Source organism: Microcaecilia unicolor, chromosome 10, assembly GCF_901765095.1.
Source record: "Microcaecilia unicolor chromosome 10, aMicUni1.1, whole genome shotgun sequence".
NCBI classification, from domain to species: Eukaryota; Metazoa; Chordata; class Amphibia; order Gymnophiona; family Siphonopidae; genus Microcaecilia; species Microcaecilia unicolor.
The window spans coordinates 1,167,391-1,187,497 of NC_044040.1; the positions used below are offsets into that span (position 1 = coordinate 1,167,391).

General features: G+C 42.1%; 1 protein-coding gene across 1 annotated transcript in view; it reads right to left on the reverse strand.

The window, feature by feature from the left end:
• CACNA2D1 (calcium voltage-gated channel auxiliary subunit alpha2delta 1) overlaps positions 1–20,107 on the reverse strand; it is a 578,231-nt gene that overhangs the window by 197,567 nt on the left and 360,557 nt on the right. The window contains exons 8-10 of the mRNA XM_030217110.1: positions 14,970–15,039; positions 12,648–12,698; positions 6,469–6,568 (exon numbers count right to left, since the gene is read on the reverse strand). Of these exons, the coding sequence (XP_030072970.1) occupies positions 6,469–6,568; positions 12,648–12,698; positions 14,970–15,039 (221 nt within the window). The remainder of the gene's footprint in view (positions 1–6,468; positions 6,569–12,647; positions 12,699–14,969; positions 15,040–20,107) is intronic.

Genomic DNA, 20,107 nt, shown 5'->3' on the forward strand with positions numbered 1-20,107 from the left:
GTTCCTTAGATTAATGTTTGTTTTTCTCTTCTTCTCATTGATGTTTGTTTCTCAATCTCTTTTTAAGTACTGTGTAGTAAATTTTTGAATAAAAAAATTATTTTCTATTTATTAATTAAAATATGTCAGTTTTAAGAATGTACAAATGCTAGAGCTGGTTTAAGACTTGGCAGGAACACGCGAGAAAAATCTAATTCATTTGGCCTTCAGTCTCCAGCATTGCAGTGGTAAATCTCCAGCATTGGGATGGGCCACCCTTGGCGTCTCTGTCCTGAACAAGTCACTAGACCACCCCTTCAAGGTAAGGACTGCGGGGGCAGCAGTAGCATGTGGGGCAGCAGCGGTGGTGGTGGGGGGTCCAGAGTATTCTCAGTCCACTCCTTCTTTCAGACAAGCCCACAAAATAGCATTACAGTAGTCTATTTGAGATAATAGCAAAGTTTGGGCTACAGATCAAAAAGTATTAAAGTTCCGACTTGATCTTATTCTTCTTAGTTTCCTCATTGTAAAAAGAACCCTTTTTTGATAACTGGGCTCGATGGACCTTTGGTCTTTCCCAGTATGGCAATACTTATATGTACTTAACTTAACATAGTAACATACATAGTAAATGATGGCAGATAAAGACCTGAACAGTCCATCCAGTCTGCCCAACAAGATAAACTCATTTTACATGGTATGTGATACTTTATACCCGAGTTTGATTTGTCCTTGCCATTCTCAGGGCACAGACCATAGAAGTCTGCCCAGCACTCTTCCTGTACTAAAAGGTCTGAAGATTCTGGAATCCTAAACAGTTACAAGATTCCGGAATCCCAATTAGTAGCAACATTCCATGTAGAACCCCAAAGAGTAACATATAGTAACATAGCAAATGATGGCAGATAAAGACCTGAACAGTCCATCCAGACTGCCCAACGAGATAAACTCATTTACATGGTATATGATACTTTATACCCGAGTTTGATTTGTCCTTGCCTTTCTCAGGGCACAGACCATAGAAGTCTGCCCAGCATTCTTCTTGTACTAAACTTTCTGAAGTTAACGTTGAAGCCCCTTAAAATTTACACTCTAGCCCATCCAAATCTATTCAGCCATGATCAGGTTGTAGACCGTAGAAGTCTGCCCAGCACTGTTCTTGTACTAAGTTCTGAAGCTAATGTCAAAACGCCTTAAAATTTACACTCCAGCCCATCCATATTTATTCAGTTACAATTAGGGCGTAGACCGTAGAAGTCCTCCCAGCACCGATTATGCTTCCCAATTTCCGGCGTCACCACCTAATCTCTGCTAAGATTCTGTGGATCCATTCCTTCTAAACAGGATTCCTTTGTGTTTATCCCATGCATGTTTGAATTCCGTTACCATTTTCATCTCCACCACCTCCCACGGAAGGGCATTCCACGTGTCCACCACCCTCTCCGTGAAAAAATGCTTCCTGACATTAATCCTGAGTCTGCCCCCCTTCGACCTCAATTCATGTCCTCTAGTTCTACCGCCTTCCCGTCTCCGGAAAACTGTTTCTCCTTTCCTCCAAGGTATATATGTTCAGGTCGGCAAGTCCTCGTATGGTTTGCAATGCAAATCCCATACCAGTTTTGTAGCGTTTCTTTGCACCGCTTCCAGTTTTTACATCTTTAGCAAGATACGGCCTCCAAAAGTGAACACAATACTCCAATTGGGGCCTCACCAACAACTTGTAGAGGGGCATCAACACCTCCTTTCTTCTGCTGGCTATACCCCTCTCTATGCAGCCTGTTACACGTGGATCAAATGACAAATTTTCATCAAAGATAACTCCCGATAGCTTCAGTCGTTTTTCTAGTGGAAAAGTCATACCATTTGCTACTAAGATTGTACAATAAATTTAGTTTTATCATTGCTTAGCATTATTCTGAATGCTGATGTCCAACTGTCCAAAAGGCTAAGCACGTGTTCTATTGTTTAATGATTTCCTTTAGTGAATCAGAAAAAGGAATGGACACTGTAACGTCATCTGCATAAATATATGAATCTGAAAGTCAGCCTTGGAATGGGTAATAGCTAGTTGTGGCATTAAAAGATTCAGGGGGTCTTTTACAAAGCAGCAGTAAGCCCAACTTGGGCTTACCGCTCGGTAACCCAGAACTACTGCTGGGCTGCTGCAGTAGTTCCTACCCCCAGCGTGTGCCACTTTGAGCGCTACAAAAGTATTTTTATTTTTGTAGCGCCGGTGTTTACTCAGCCGTAGTTGGGCAGTGTTACGTGAAGCCAGGTTACCGCAGGAGCCCTTACCGCCAGCTCAATGGGTGCTCCCCTCCGAAAAGATCACGCTGCAAGTGGTTCGCTTGATGCGCAGCCATTTCTTAAAAACAAAAAAAAAAGATAAGTCTTTTACCTGCTGCAGTAAAAGGGGTCCTCAGAGCGTGTTAAAAAGCATGTGCTGACGCCAGTGCAGCCCCCCCCCCTTTTGGTAAAAGGAACCCTAAATAAGATGGGAGTCAGGGAGACCCTATGGAATTCCGCAATCTAGAATCCAGGAAAAAAAATAGTTGTCAGATTTTTTTAAACTTGTTTTGGCCGCTGTTTCAGAAAACCTCTTATCCATTGAAGAGCCACATTGCAAATACTATAGAAATCCAATAACAATAGTACCTTCATGGTGGAATAAGTCGAACGCAGCCCAGATTGCATGATTGGAAATCTATTGGCCCTACTAATCTGTTGCCTAGCAAATACTTTGTATTGATGTCACTACAGCTTCTGTGCTGAAAAAGCTCCCGAAACCCGACTGTGAACTAGGAAAAATACAATGACTCTCAAGGTATTCTGTTAAATGTTTTGCCGCTATAATCTGTAATAGTTTGGTTAACAAAGGGAGAGAAGTAATCAGGCGATAGTTAGAAATGTCAGATAAAAAAGTACATTTGAATTTTTCGGAACCGGTGTAAGATTTTCTCAGTCTCTTCCTGAACGTTTGAAAAATATCTGTTCTACATAATCAGAAGTATATGGAAAAGACTGAAGGAGGATTTTTTTTTATTTTTTTAGAAAGTTATTAGGATGGCTGTCTAGTACACAAAAGGAAGACGAAAGTTTTCTCAGATGTGAAACCAATTCATCCAAAGAAGGTAATTTAAACAAGGATAACTTTCTATCAGATATTACACTGCCAGAGTCAGCATTATTATTCTCAAATACCAATGAATTTACTACAGTTGAACATCTGTAAAATGCAGGTTCTCTTTTTATCCAGGTGCCCCTCCCTCTAAATATTTGGAAGTTTGGTAGATGCTTCTTAATCTTTAAAGTCTCAGATTAAAAGTATGCTTCAGAAGGTTTTCTTTACATTACAGTGGTTAAGAAGCTTCATTATTTGCTAGCGGCTGAAAATTTCAGAACAATTGTATAAAGTATCTCATCTCTTTATATTTGGGTGGTACAAAACTCTGCCGCTCACCTGTTTTTAGGCTTGTTGAGATTTTAAGATATTACTCCAACACTTGAACAACTGCATTGACTCTCAGTACAGAGGCATATAACGTTCTCTCTAGTAAATCACGCTAGCAATTCCCATGCGGAAAATGAATGGGTTATGGTGGGAATCGCTAGCGCTATTTACTAAAAGAGGCCCTAAATAATGATGCGGATCCTCTACTGCCACCTCCCTTACGATATATCAGCCAACGCATCACCTTCGTTCAACAGACAAACTGCTGTTCCTGTGCCTTCCTTTCATCAAGTAAGAACTGAAGTGTTGCGCCTCAATATTTTATATAGAAGGTGCCATAGTGTGGAATAGAGATTTACACGATCAGCTCTGTCATTCAATTTAGAAAGCAGCTGACATCTTATTTGAGATTGCTTTATCTTTTTTTGTTTGATGATCTGCTTGTAAATGTGCCTTTTTATGTGTTCTGAGTACATTTAATTGTATGTTATTTTTATTGGATTTAACTTTTGTATCTGTTTTTATCTTTTTTGTTTTATGATCTGCTTGCAAATATGTATTTTTATGTGCTGTTTTTGAGTACATTTATTGTATGTTATTTTTATTGGATTTAACTTGTATCTGTTTTTATCTTTTTTGTTTTATGATCTGCTTGTAAATATGTATTTTTATGTGCTGTTTTTGAGTACATTTATTGTATGTTATTTTTATTGGATTTAACTTGTGTATCTGTTTTTATATTTTTTGTTTTATGATCTGCTTGTAAATATGTATTTTTATGTGCTGTTTTTGAGTACATTTATTGTATGTTATTTTTATTGGATTTAACTTGTATCTGTTTTTATCTTTTTTTGTTTTATGATCTGCTTGCAAATATGTATTTTTATGTGTTGTTTTTTAGTACATTTATTGTATATTATTTTTATTGGTTTTATCTTGTGTATGTTTTATTGTAACCCGCCTAGAATAGTAGGATAGTGTAGGATAAACATTTTTTTTAAATAAAAGAAACAATAAACAGCATCTGGACACCCAGATTCCATTAAAGAATACTAGCATAACCCAGTATCAGCCTATCTTACATTTAGGCACCCACAGCCATAGACCTGGTATGACTGTGGCTTTCCAAATGCAGCAAAGGCACAATTAACTGCAAGTGGCATGTGTGAGTGGCAGCCCCTCTCATGTTGATGCCCCTCACACTTACATGCTATAGGGGGAAATTCTATATATGGCGTTGATCATCGGGTGCTACTTCTGCACTGAATTTTTGGCACAAAATAGCTTTCTAATGGATGTAAAGTACCAAAACGGGGCAGAAATGGCAGTTCTGCACAAAATCACACACGCCCATTTATAGAACAGCGCATAACTGTTCCACGCAGACTTGCACAGGGGTATGGCCATGGGATGGGCATGGGTGGGCTAGGGGCGTTTCCTTAAAACGTGCAGAGTGTTGTAGAATTCAGGGGATCCGCACCCAGCTTGTGTGCCGGGATTTACCCCTGGTTTCAGTTGGTGTAACTCCTCATGCCACACACTATTCCTCAAAGCCCATTATGGAATATCGTTCAGCGTTGATTTTTTTCTTGTCACTGAATTTTGAGCACCATTTCTAGAATTTCCTCCATGCCACTTAAGTGCACCCTTACAGAGTAGTGCTTAGGTGTTTCACTGCCACTTACCCACAAAAGTGACAATATTCTGTACACTTATGCATTCAAGTAGCAAGTAAATGTGCTCAAGCAGTGTGTAAATGTGCTCAAGTAGCATGTAAATGCGCTCCGCGTGTAAATGCGCTCAAGTGGCGTGTAAATGCGCTCAATTAGTATGTAAATGTGCTCAAGCAGTGTGTAAATGCGCTCAAGCAGTGTGTAAATGCGCTCAAGTAATGTGTAAATACAGCCACGCCTATCTGCCTTTATAACTCTCAGTTTCCTTTCTTGCATCTGATATGGTGCACCTCCTAATTCGGATGTACTAATAAGTGTGAACACCTTAAATGGCGATTTCCAGTCAGCAAATCCTAGTATTGTTCGTTGGTTATTATTTCTTTGGTATTTACTATACAGTCTTTAGTAGGACACTTCAAATCTCTTTACATACTAAAACTTCACAAAAATATACACTGTAGTAATTTTCTCTTTGCTAGTGCCAAACAGTTGCGGCATGTCATTATCCAATGGCTATCCAGCATTTCTCTCTTCTACATAGAAATATTTCTTCTTCCCTCTGCCAATGACTTGCCTCTTCCAGTAAACAATAATAATAACCGGAGAGTCTAAAGAAAGCTCTTCGTTCCTTGGATCTTTTGGTTTAAACCAACTGTTATTGCTGAAACCTCCTCTGGATCAAGCAGTATCTCTCTTGATCCGAAATGACATGTCCTAGGTGCCTGACAGTTGTCTGGAAAAATTTGCATTTAGATAGAGAAAGTTTCAATCCATACTCAAAAGACGTGTCAAAACTTTCAGTGGCTGATTTTCATGCTGTTCCAGGGCCTCTGAGAAGATGAGATCAAGGAAGGCTATTACCTTCTTCGAATTAATACCTGCCATCACCCTGCAGATCATGTAGCATCTCTCTCAAGCACAGCTTGAATACAGACAGGAGAACTAAATGCCATTTAACAAAATGCCAAAAAAAGAGAAAGGGGAAAATATGGATCTAATCATACCTACCAGAACTATCAACACCTGCACCCTGCATGTGTTCCAACTTCCTTATGCTCTCTAAAAATCCCTCCTATTTCAGAATTTTTCAAAATACATTACTACTGCACCATTGTAATGAAACAGAGGGGAATATTCCCCCAAAAGTTCAAACTATTTCTGCTTTCAAAATTACATCTGCTTTAGTTTTACCTCTATCTATCTATCTGAGTAAGATTAATATAAATTATATATAGGTCAATATCCATCCGCTATCTGATATCACTATTGTTTTCCAACCAATCGATTATCGAACGCTGAACTCATTTGCTTCTAGTGGAGAAAATGTAAGATTAAACAGAACCGGTACATGAGTGAGTGACTCACTGAAGCTACATTCACGAAGTCATCATCCGATAGTGTCTCCAGCATCTCAGTAACAGACGTTCTGATCAGCTTCAGGGTCAGTCCACTGACGCTTCCACTCCTGAAGGGGAAACAAGAAAGCAGTGAAAACTCCACCTCTGTCTGCTTCTCCTCCTGCGTCCACCAGCTTTCATTTTCTGTCTGTAGCTTCTCAGAGATCACGATGGCAGATCGTCTCCATCGTGTTGAGAAGACACACCAATTCTGAAGGATCAGATGTCAGCATTAGAAACACACGAAATGTTTTCATGCACAAGCAAGCTACTGAATAGGATTTTTTTTCAATAAAAGACAGTCTGAAGTCACCCCAAGCTCACTGTGGTCTGCCTACAATCTTTAATGTCATCAAGATCCCTTTCCCTACCTTTGGTCTTTGGAATTCATGGAACATGACACTAAAAATTGATTTCAGTGCAGAACAAAGGTTGCACGCAAATGTTAGGGGTACACAATCATTGGAATACTATTTCTTAGTAATCTACTAAGAAGGGATAGGAGCGGAGGGTAACGGAGATATGTTCAAAGTGGGTAACATTCAGCAGTGATGACCACTATACTAATTTGTACAGTCAGTAGAGTTGTATATCTGTACTGCAGGGATAATCACTGCCCAGAACTTATCTGTGAAGTGGCTAAATACCGCTACTAGATGAAACAATTTTGCCTCTTCACTTTTGCTCCACTATATGGATAATGGTGAAGCAAATAAGATGGATTTTCAGCAGATGCACCTCTTCTGCCAGATTCTATATATCGCTCCGAGATTTTTGCACAGAAATCAAAGCATATTCCATAACAATGCACATAACCTAATTGGAGAACAAGCCAATTAGCATTGATAATTGCCAATTAACAAGCAATTATTGACATTAATTAGAATGTATGCGCAGCACTGTCTAGGCATAGTCTCTAATGTGCTGCATGTAAATTCTAAGCTGCATAGTTGAAAAGGGGGCGTGGCCATGGGTGTGGAATGGGCAGGTCATGATCATTTCTAAAATCTACGCACGCTGTTATAAAATACAGCCATTCCACACCTAATTTAGGGATCAGCATTTACTACTTGGTGTAACTGCCCATGACTAAACTTAGTTGCGCAGACGGGCGTTCGGCATATTCTAGAAACAGTGTGGAAATTTAAGCATATTCAATAAAGTACACCTAAATCTAAGGCATACTTTATAGAACGCGCTTAGGCGAATTTGATTTTGGCGCCAAATTTTTTGGCATGAGATGTAGAATCTTAGTCCTTACTGGATACAGGTTAACATCTAAGTCCATCTGGAAATTAATCCTGGCATTGTTCCTTTCCCTAGTAGCTGTTATTTTCTCCATGTCAACGAATGAATTGTGGGCTGGGTTTTCTAACACACGTTGCGCTCGCATGTATTCACAGCAGTTTTTATTGCAGGACCTACTTACTAATGATGTGTGCGGTGTGTGTGTGTATTACACTTCACATTTTTCACATAAAACAGGATCACGCACACATCAACAGGATCACGCACACATCAACAGGATCACGCACACATCTGCTAAAAATGTCAGAGAATAGTTCTAGAAATTTAATATACACAAATAAGGGGATGATTTCTGTTTCTAGAACGTTGTCACTAACCTATATGGAAAAATGAAAATATGCCAAAATTTACTTCTTCACATTTAAGGGTTAATTTTTCACAATCTTGATGCAGAAAAGCTAAGATTTAAGGAGTCAGCTTATTCCTGACTGTATGCAGAAACAATACATGCATAATTTTCAATGGGTCAACGTCACTGAATTTTCAAAGTGAAAGCATAAGAGCATTTTTGGCTGAATTCTAGGGGTATGTTCACTAAGGGCCTCTTTTATCAAGCCCTGCAGTAGCTTCAGTGCATGGATCTGCTGCGTGCCGAGGCCCCTTTTACCACAGCGGGTAAAAGGCAAAACAAAGGGGGAAAGGTAGGTGCTGACTTGCCACGTAGCCATTTCCACGGGAACCGTTACCGCCTCCTATTTAAGAGGAAGAAAGGGCTCCCGCACTAACCCTGCGGTACAAATAGAAATTATTTTCTGTCACGCTGGAAATGATGTGCACTGGGGGCGGCACCTACTATCAGGTCCTATCGTAGGCTGGTAGTAGTGCCGGATTGGTGCACGATGCCATGGTAACTCTACCGTGGCATTAAGATATGTTAAGCAGTTAGTGCAGGATTTAAAGTGGGGAGGGGGGTGGTGCACGGGCATGACAGATGCAGATTGGTACTGTACACTGTCTTGACTGTGCATAATGCCATTTTACATGGAAGGCTAATCCACAGAGGTAGTAATGTGAGACGATGGAAGGGATGATTTGTTTTATTGCATGTTTTTATTTGTAGACATGGATTACATATGTATCCCCTCCACAGATATTCAGAACTGTTTTATATTATTTGCTTGTTCATATTTCCACTATCCACCTTATAATCGAAAGAGAAAAACGCCTAGATTTCGACCCAAATCGGGAGATAGACGTTTATCTCACAAAAACGAATAAATCGGTATAATCGAAAGCCGATTTTGGACGTTTTCAACTGCACTCCGTCGCGGATGCGGACAAAGTTGATTGGGGCGTGTCAGAGGTGTGGCGAAGGTGGAACTGGGGCCTGGTTATCTGCCGAGGAGAGATGTACGTGTTAGGGCGATAATCGAAAAAATAAAGGCGCTTTTAGCGGAAATTTAGGACACTTTTGTTGGACCCTTTTTTCACACGAACAGGTCCCAAAAAAGTGCTCTAAATGACTAGATGACCATCGGAGGGAATCGGGGATGACCTCCCCTGACTCCCCCAGTGGTCACTAACCCCCTGCCACCACAAAAAAATGATGTTTCACAACTTTTTATTTTCACCCTCAAATGTCATATCCACCTCCCTGGCAGCAGTATGCAGGTCCCTGGAGCAGTTGTTAGGGGGTGCAGTGGACTTCAGGCAGGTGGACCCAGACCCATCCCCCCCTACCTGTTACAATTGTGCTGCTTAATGCTTAGTCGCCCAACCCCCCCCCCAACCCACTGTACCCACATGTAGGTGCCCCCCTTCACCCCTTAGGGCTATAGTAATGATGTAGACTTGTGGGCAGTGGGTTTTGAGGGGGATTTGGGGGGCTCAACACAAAAGGGAAGGGTGCTATGCACCTGGGAGCTCTTTTACCTTTTTTTTTTGTTTTTGTAAAAGTGCCCCCTAGAGTGCCCGGTTGGTGTCCTGGCATGTGAGGGGGACCAGTGCACTAGGAATCCTGGCCCCTCCCACGAACAAATGCCTTAGATTTATTCGTTTTTGAGCTGGGCGCTTTCATTTTCCATTATCACTGGAAAACAAAAACGCCCAGCTCACAAATTGTCGAATAAAACATGGACGTCTATTTTTTGCGAAAATACGGTTCGGTCCGCCCCTTCACGGACCCGTTCTCGGAGATAAACGCCCATGGAGATAGACGTTTTCCTTCGATTATGCCCCTCCCACATGTCTATTTTCTAATCTACTTCCACTATTCATATATTGTAAGCCACATTGAGCCTGCAAAGAGGTGGGAAAATGTGGGATACAAATGCAATAAATAAATATTCTAAATTATTACCTGCTGAGAATGCTCAGATCAAGCGGGATATAAATAATGTAAATAAATAAATAAACTGCCCAAGCTGCTCCCCAGGACCTGCTCTTGACCTAACTGGGTTGATGCAGGCAGGAGCCTCTCCTGCCCCGTTAAAGCTTTTTCATTATTGACCTCTAGATCTTTAAGACGCACAAATTTCTTGGTTAATGTTAGGAAATTTTGTGTGTCAATGCAAACTCTTTCATTACCTACGTTGGGGAAAAACTATAGGCTCTGTGGTCATTTACCTGTATATTGACTGGCCAGTTTTAGGAAATGACCATTTCCACAACTACAGTACTTATTTTACCCAACTTATCAGATGACCACTGGAGGGAATCAGGGATGACCTCCCCGGACTCCCCCAGTGGTCACTAACCCCCTCCCACCAAAAAAACCCCCACTTTAAAAACTTTTTTTCCAGCCTCTATGCCAGCCTCAAATGCCGTACCCACCTCCATGACAGCAGAATGTGTTCTATCCTGTGACAGCCTTTCCCTGGTTCTGATGTGGCTCTCGGGTGAGTGTGACACCTTTTCTGTTATGCGCACTGCAGAGTCACATCAGCAATGCATTGTGGTGGGTGTAGGGTATTGGGCTCCGTGATTCCACTAGCTTGTGGCAAATGCTCACGATGTTGGTAGTTGGTAGGCTCTACTCCCATGGTGCTTTTCCCCCTGCTTACTGGGTCAGAGTGTGCCCTGTTTTGTTTCCGGTAGTCCATGAGGTAGTGGCCATTTTTTAAAGCCAGTTTTAGATCCCTTTCACGTGTTAGCCACGTTACAGAACTTAGTTCTTACCTTGAATGTGGCTGAAAGAGGGCATTGTACACCATTCTGCCAGCTCGCACCTACTGCTCATCTCAGTACCAGGGAGACTCGTGGCCAGTGGGGCACAACCTCTGACCTGCAGTTAACTGTGAGTAAGCGTGCTTATTCCAATAAAGGACGTTTTTGGGGAGATTAGTCTTCAGGTGTCAACTGGTGTGCCAATGCTATATAGCAGCAACAAGTCCTAGAGGCCTGCATGTATGCAGGTCCCTGGAGCACTTTTAGTGGGTACCACAGTGTACTTCAGCCAGGTGGACCCAGGCCCATCCCCCCCTACCTGTAACACTTGTGCTGGTAAATGGGAGGCCTCCAAAACCCACTGTACCCACATGTAGGTGCCCCTTTCACCCCTAAGAGCTATGGTAGTGTTGTACATTTGTGGGTAGTGGGTTTTGGGGGAGGGGGTTGGGTGCTCAGCACCCGTGGTAAGGGAGCTATGCATGTGGGAGCGTTGTCTGAAGTCCACCGCACTGACCTCTAGGGTGCCCAGTTGGTGTCCTGGCATGTCAGGGGGGCGAGTGTACTACGAATCCTGGCCCCTCCCAAGACCAAATGGCTCGGATTAGGACGTTTTTGAGCTGGGCGTTTTTAGTTTCCATTATCGCTAAAAAAACAAACGCCCAGCTGAAAAACGTCCATTTTTTTCAAAAATACGGTCTGTCCCGCCTCTTCACGTACCCGTTTTTGGACATAGACTCCCATGGAGATAGGCGTTCGCGTTCGATTATGCCCCTCCAAGCCAAACAACTCACTGTCCCAAAGCCAAAAGAATGGCTGTAGTATCTGCATATTTTTCAGAGTGTAGCTTCTATAGCCTTCCAGTGCAGTGCAGAGACTGTGGAACGATCCAGCAACGGGAAAGCTGTGGGAGTGGAGCACTGGAAGGCAGTCCTAGTCACCGAGACTGGTAGGATACAACCAATAGGAAACATGTGGAGGTGGAACATTGGAAGGCAGTTCATAAGTTAATGCCCATAAATAAGTACACAGTACATAAGTAATGCCATACTGGGAAAAGACCAAGGGTCCATCGAGCCCAGCATCCTGTCCATGACAGCAGCCAATCCAGGCCAAGGGCACCTGGCAAGCTTCCCAAATGTACAAACATTCTATACATGTTATTCCTGGGATTTTGGATTTTTCCAAGTCCGTTTAGTAGCGGTTTATGGACTTGTCCTTTAGGAAACCGTCCAACCCCTTTTTAAACTCTGCTAAGCTAACCGCCTTCACCACATTTTCCGGCAATGAATTCCAGAGTTTAATTACACGTTGGGTGAAGAAAAATTTTCTCCGATTTGTTTTAAATTTACTACACTGTAGTTTAATCGCATGCCCCCTAGTCCTAGTATTTTTGGAAAGCGTGAACAGACGCTTCACATCCACCTGTTCCACTCCACTCATTATTTTATATACCTCTATCATGTCTCCCCCATCAGCCGTCTCTTCTCCAAGCTGAATAGCCCTAGCCTCCTTAGTCATTTGTAAGCAAATGTACTCTACCAAATGCACATCTGTAGCGTTCACTGGTTAGCGATCACCTGATTGAGAATTTGCTCTCATAGCAAGGCATATACAGATACACTCCTTCATCAATGCACATTTGCCATATTGAGATGCAGATGATTTGGTACATACTTAAGACAGTTTTTCATAAAATCGCACAGTTATACATTTAAAATTGTAAACACTTACACATCGACAAGGATAAGCATGTCTTTAGGAGATGCTGCTCCTTGGATGTACCTGTAAAAAAGAGACAATGAGTGTCAATAAACTATGAGCTATACAATGGATCAAGCATACAGAGCACAGTAGGAACTGACCTCTACCAAAAATGAAATTAGATGCAATTTAACAACATAGCAGAAAGCACAGTGCAGAAGCACTTTTGATTTTATTATCTGTGGCACATACTGTCTTCCGTTTGCCATAGGCTCAGAATAAGAAATCTTTTTTATAGGCCTTTGCACAGAGAGGATTTTAGTGTAGTACTTCAGACAGAAATTGACCAGCTGATATTTTGAGTGGTTTAACAGGTCAAATGGCTCTGCCTCTCCCACTCATTAATATTCAACAGCATTTAACCAGATCATCACCATGTACCAGCAGAGACCGCCGTGGCACTCCCTGCGCACTGCTGAGGCAGGCGGAGGGCGGAGTCAGGGCGGACCCAGAAGTGCATCGGTGCCTGAGTAACTATTCAGCCATGTAGGCCCCGCCGCCTCCCTGCAGCTGTCCTAAACATGCTGCAGATTCTGTGCCATCTGAGCCCCTCAATGATGTCACCATCTTAGCAGATCTCACCTCATTTTTTGTCGGTCAGTGCATTTGCAGAAGCCATGCCTAGACTGAAGTTGCAGACATTATACCTGCTTGAGACCAGGAGTATATGTTAGTGTGTAAGTGTGCATTTAAAAAAAATGTATGTGTTCTACTACTACTACTACTACTATTTAGCATTTCTATAGTGCTACAAGGCGTACGCAGTGCTGCACAAACATAGAAGAAAGACAGTCCCTGCTCAAAGAGCTTAGAATCTAATAGACAAAAAATAAATAAAGTAAGCAAATCAAATCAATTAATGTGAATGGGAAGGAAGAGAGGAGAGTAGGTGGAGGCGAGTGGTTACAAGTGGTTACGAGTCAAAAGCAATGTTAAAGAGGTGGGCTTTCAGTCTAGATTTAAATGTGGCCAAGGATGGGGCAAGACGTAGGGGTTTTGAACCGACTGGAGAGGGGAGAGGTGACTAAGAGGGAGGCCAGCAAGAAGCAGATTGCAGTAGTCTAAACGAGAGGTGACAAGGGTGTGGATGAGGGTTTTGGTAGAGTGCTCGGAAAGAAAGGGGCGGATTTTACGGATGTTGTAAAGAAAGAAACGACAGGTCTTGGCAATCTGCTGGATATGAGCAGAGAAGGAGAGAGAAGAGTCAAAGATGACCCCAAGGTTTCGAGCTGAGGAGACAGGGAGAATGAGAGAGCCATCAACAGAAACAGAAAACGGGGGGAGCGGGGAGGTGGGTTTAGGGGGAAAATTGTGATTCCACCATGTGTAAATTGTGACTCCACCATGCTCCATCTGAACTCCTCACCCGAGCATTCTTACTAAACAAATTCATGCCCGCTTGTTCTGTGTGTAATCTTATGCATGAAATAATGTCATAAGAGGGATTTTCCATGCACAAAACAGCAGAAAAGTTATGCAGAATTACCCTAGAGACAGACAGAGATAATGATGGGAATTCTTGAAACTGGGAATTTCACTTGAACAAATTAGAAACAATTCAAGGGCAAAACATAGCAGACAAATTCAAAAACTCCTAAAATCAAAGCTAAATAGGGGAAACACAATCATACTTAGCTACACTGCTGGTATAACAGATTCAACACAATCAGGCCTAGATACCTTATACGGTTTGTGCCAGTGGTTTGGAGGCGGGGCTGGTGGTTGGGAGGCGGGGATAGTGTTGGGCAGACTTATACGGTCTGTGCCAGAGCCAGTGGTTGGGAGGCGGGGCTGGTGGTTGGGAGGCGGGGATAGTGCTGGGCAGACTTATACGGTCTGTGCCAGAACCGGTGGTTGGGAGGCGAGGCTGGTGGTTGGGAGGCGGGGATAGTGCTGGGCAGACTTATACGGTCTGTGCCAGAGCCAGTGGCGGGAGGCGGGGCTGGTGGTTGGGAGGCGGGGATAGTGCTGGTCAGACTTATACGGTCTGTGCCAGAGCCGGTGGTTGGGAGGTGGAGCAGACTTATACAGTCCGTGCCAGAGCCGGTGGTTGGGAGGCGGGGCTGGTGGTTGGGAGGCGGGGATAGTGCTGGGCAGACTTATACGGTCTGTGCCCTGAAGAGCACAGTAGGGTATACACAAAAAGTAGCACATATGAGTGTATCTTGTTTTTCTGTTTTCTTTATTGATATACCTTGATAGGGATTGAAATTGTATTGTTAAACAAATATCCATGCTGTAGCAAATCTTTCAGAGACCAACACATGCTGTAGAGAAAGCTGCCAAACTTACCACGGCCGTCTTCGCACATCATACAGATCAATCGTGTTGGGGGTCCTGCTTTTATTTACCCACGGCGAGGCTGAAAGTAAAGCAGAAAGTACACTCACCTGAGGACACTTTATATTATTAGACTTTAGTCTTGACATACAAGTAGAGATCGATTTCTGAAAAGAGACATTTGCTGGCTTTAAAAGGGTGGGGGATTGATATGAAAAGGCAGAATGGGGAGAAAAGATGAAGACATTTATATTCCTCCAGGATAGAAATGCACAGGAGGCAGAGCTTAGAATTGAAAGGATGCTCTGGAATGAGGGAAATTGGGATGAAGGTGAAAGGGGACAGACTTAGGAGTAATCTATGGAAAGGGATCGGCCTTCCGGAAGAGATGGTGGAGATGAGGACTGTCTACTACTACTTAACATTTCTAGAGCGCTACTAGGGTTACGCAGCGCTGTACAATTTAACATAAGTTTACATGCATAAGTTGGCATGTGTGTGAATAGCTAGCAAACATGCTAAGCTCTGTTCTACAAATATGCACTGTAGCGTGTACATGGACAAAGTCTGAGTGGAGCGTGGACACGTCGCACATATGGGGGGGGGGGGGTCTGGGTGAAGTGTAGAAGGGGCACATCCATGGGTGGAACCTGGGAGGAGTGTACAGATGGCAGACACATGGACGGAGTCTGGAAGGAATGTGGAGAGGGCGCACCCATGGGCACGGCCTGGGAGGAGTATAAAGATGGCAGACATGTGGGCGGAGTCTGGGTGAAGTACAGACAGGGTACACCCATGGGTGCTCAAAAGTCAACATTTAGGCTGACTGTTTTGTAGTTTGATGAAAATCTAGGAAGCTAAGTAGATGTTTGGCAGAGACCATGCCAGCACTTTGGTGGCTGCTGGACTATTCCAAGGCTTTGTGGATTAGAGATGGGAGGAGTGAGATACTGGTAGTGAACTGAGTAGTAGATCCTGCAAGAGGCTTGAGACCAAAGGAGAAGAAGACAGAAACTCTCTTTGATAAGGGATATGATAGTTTACTTGTGGTTTTATTCTGTGATATGTCCTTGGCAGTGGTAAGAAAGATCACTGGGCAGACTTCCTGGCTTAGTAGGTCTTTTTCTGCCATCATTTATGATGTTATAATAAAGCTTGCTGCCGGGTTCATTACATTGAATGAATAATGATAGCTAGTCCATAGCATATCAAATGCATGAGCCTTACTCCTTACCCTTATGTCTAAACTAACTCCATTTATAAAGAAAAATGGTGCAAAACCAAAAAACTTAACCAAAAAAATAATTGTTAATTAATTTTAAACCCAATATATTGGACATAAAATTCAGTGCTGTCGTGGGATTGGCTAATTAGCTGAAATCTGGCTTGTCCTTTGGAGTTTTTAATTATATCTTATGCTCTGCTTCATGGAAAAGTAAGCAGCAAGGCTAGAGGGTCCAGGGGGAGCTGTGCAAACAGGGTATCAGGCTCCAGTAGACCATATCAGATGCGTTTGCTTTCAATGTCTAAGCTGTCTCGCATGGATGATCATTTAAGGAAATCAGATTACACTTCTGTCCGGACTGTGGCTTAGGATAAGCGAGGATTGTGAAATGGTTCTGTGGGGTACATAAAAACCTTTTATTTTCAGATTTTTTACTTACTTCTTTCAACAGTTTCCAAGTATATTACAAACTTATATCTCTAATTTGTTTGCTGACTTAATTCATTATTTTTCAGGTAGCTGCCAATAGAATGGAATAATGTTCTGCTCTGTAAATCTGTTCCGAAGGAGAGGACATCGCTCATTCTTAAGTACTCAAGAGCTTTGGGATCTTGGTGAGCTGAAACGCATTTCCTATCCCTTATTACGATCAAAGAAACAGGAAGTAAAAATAGTGGAAGAAAACAAAAACAAAAACCAAAAGAGCAAGGCAACAGTAAAAAGGTTAAAGATCTTCTTATATTCTGAACAATTTATCTGCTTCTTCTATTCTCCGCTGGAGGAACTGGTGGCCTGGAGCATCCATCACAGCGTATTAATTACTTCATTCACTTTAAATGCAATTTGTTAAATTGTTTTGTTTGTGAAATAGAGCAGTAATCGGAGATCAATGCCTTTTATTTTAAACAACTGAACTGCTGCACATCCCTCTAAAAGCTTCAGACTGACTGAAGGCAATGGAAGGGATTTGGGATTTAACTCATGCCTTTTCCAGCTGTAGCTCAAGTTACATTCAGATACAGCAAGAACCTTCCAAGAATAAATCATTAATTAGTTTTTTTTTTAATTTACTTTTTAAGACTTACATCTCAAGTGATAACACTTGTAAAGAAATACAGATAGGCATAAATATTTGCGGATAAATACAGTCAAAACTTTTGTATATAATCTTCTTTAGACCAGAATATGAAAGGGGGGCCATTAAACAATGTACCGGGAGAAAGAAAACCACTTAAAACAATTTAAACATGTATATAGCTTAACACGCCTATCCAGAAATCAACTTAAATCAGCCCAACCAGATACTAAGTTACAGACAGTTTTTTTTAAATCTATAAATGCTTTCAAGTGTTCAGGATTGAAGAAGATATATTTGAGCCCTAAGTATTTTATCACGCATTTACAGGGATAGTTCAATTAAAAGGAGGCTCCTATTTCTAGGGCCTCCTTTCTAATAGCTAAAAATGCCCTTCTTCTTTCCTGTGTTTGTTTGGCAACATCGGAGTACATCCATATTTTTGCCCCACAAAAAAGGGACTGTGTATGTCTAAAGAATAATCGTTTAAGTGCTTCTAAATCTTGCTCAAATATAAAGGACACTATTAAAGTATTTCTATCACAATCCTCAATTAATGAGGACTCTAAAAGTTCCGTTGAATTCAAATTTTGTCCATTCTTTTTCCCTTGTGACTCTATGTCCATTCCTGGTTCACTTTTCTTCTTCTGTGGAATGTAGTAAATTCGATTAATTGGAGGAATATGTTCTGGGGAATACTTCAAGACCTCTATCAGATATTTTTTAAAAGCTTCTAAAGGAGAGATCCCAGTGGCTTGTGGAAAGTTTAAAAATCGCAAATTTAATCTATGATTATAATTTTCCAGTTGTTCAAGCTTCCTATGCATAACAGCATTATGCTTTATTAGCATAGTAGAAGTTCCTTGAATCTTTTCCACTTCAGTTTTAAGCTGAACCATTTGGGTTTTAGAGTCAGTTTTAATTATTTCTATAGATTTAGAAAGATTGTCCACAGTACTCACAAGTGCTGTCATACCTTCCGTTGAGTCAGTAAGTTTAGTATCGAGTTGTTGGAGAGCATCCCATATGCTCTCTAAAGTTACCATCTGAGGTTTAACCAGAGAAACTCTGTGAGCTTGATAGCCCGCCAGCTTCAAGCCTCCGTCGGTTGTACTCCCTTCCTGACCTCTTGCTTGGGAGACCCCTTCGACGACTTCCGTTTCGGGCGTCCCAATAGGAGAGGGAGGACCTTCGGGCACAGGTGGTATGTTGGGCTCCCGGGGCGAAAGAGTAACATCGAGTCCCAAGTCTCATAGCTCTCCCAGCAAAGAGACAGCAGGGTGGCTCCCGGTGGATATTTCTGGAGTCCTCACGGTGAACCTTTCGATTGACGGCTGTGACGGGGAGGAGGTCCTGACCGCTGAGGCTCATTTTAATTAGTTGTTTTAAGTTAATTGTATGCATTATAAATACAAATTATTTCAAAACTAGCCAGTAACCTGTAGGAATTCTTTATCTATTTATGGTTAAGAAAATTTGGAAGCTGAAATACTATGGGCTCCTTTAACAAGCTGCAGTAAATGCTAGAACACATTTATCGCAGCTTTAAAGGGCTTATCGCGGGACAGTATTAAAGGATGTCCAAAGTTTCTCTAGGGAATGTCCGAGACATTTTCTGATAAACGTTTTGAAGGTTCAACTAGCTTTTGTTGCTCTTGAAAAAAACAAGCTACATAACAACTACTTTATCAAGAAAGTACGTTGCTAGAGCTTATGGCACTAGGCTGATCAGTAAAATGCAACCTTTTCGGTGAAGCTGTCAATAGTCTGGAAAAGAGTTTCTTATTCAACCGAAGGGACCAATTAATGTTGAGTAACAGGCTCTTCTAGCCACTTGCTGTTTAACACAGTTTAGTAAAAGGGTCCCCTTGAGTTGGCTTTTCCCTTCGTTCCTACCGTCAGGCAAAAAGCAAGCCCACATTATTATAATGTAGAGGAGAAAATAAAATAAGATGATACCTTTTTTATTAGACTAACTTAATACATTTTTTGATTAACTTTCGAACGTAACCCTTCTTCTTCAGATCAGAAATGAGCAAATGTTGACAAATATCAGAATATAAAGTGAAAAACAGAGGCATTCCAATGACAGTCTCACAGGAAGAGGGTGGGGTGGGTTAGTTGAGAAACAGGGAGTGCTGGGTGGGTGAGAGACAGGGAGAGCTGGGTGGGTGAGAGACAGGGAGAGCAGGGTGGGCGAGAGACAGGGAGTGCTGGGTGGGTGAGAGACAGGGAGAGCTGGGTGGGTGAGAGACAGGAGAGCTGGGTGGGCAAGAGACAGAGAGAGCTGGGTGGGCGAGAGACAGGGAGAGCTGGGTGAGGGAGAGCTGGGTGGGAGAGAGACAGGGAGAGCAGGGTGGGTGATAAGATGGTGACAAAGGAGAATAATTTTATGGTTTAGAATGGGATAGAAAACCCACATCTTTGTTAAGTCCTGTCTGGTGGGGTGTCGAAATAGTTCATCATTTTGGACTTCAAAGGTCTTACATTCCTGGATGCAGAGGAGAAAAGGCCTCAGATGTTAATTAGTGCTGGTAAATTAATGGCCACATAGGCGATGTAAATAATATCGCACACTACATCCAATTAATGGAGCAATATATCAATACAATGTGATTTATTTGTAAATGAGTAGTTAATAAAGCACCTCTCTTCGATATAGCACAGTCCACCAATGTAATTGGTTTCAAATCCCTGAGGTCCCCGTTTCACAAATGCTGCTTCAGGAGGAATTCCTTGGCCTTCCGGTTTAATGAGCTTTACCCTTACTTCACTTTGCAGCCCTTTCCCTAAAGCTTAGCATGAACTAACGGAATTAGAGTGAGCTACATGCTAACAAGCTCATAGGTA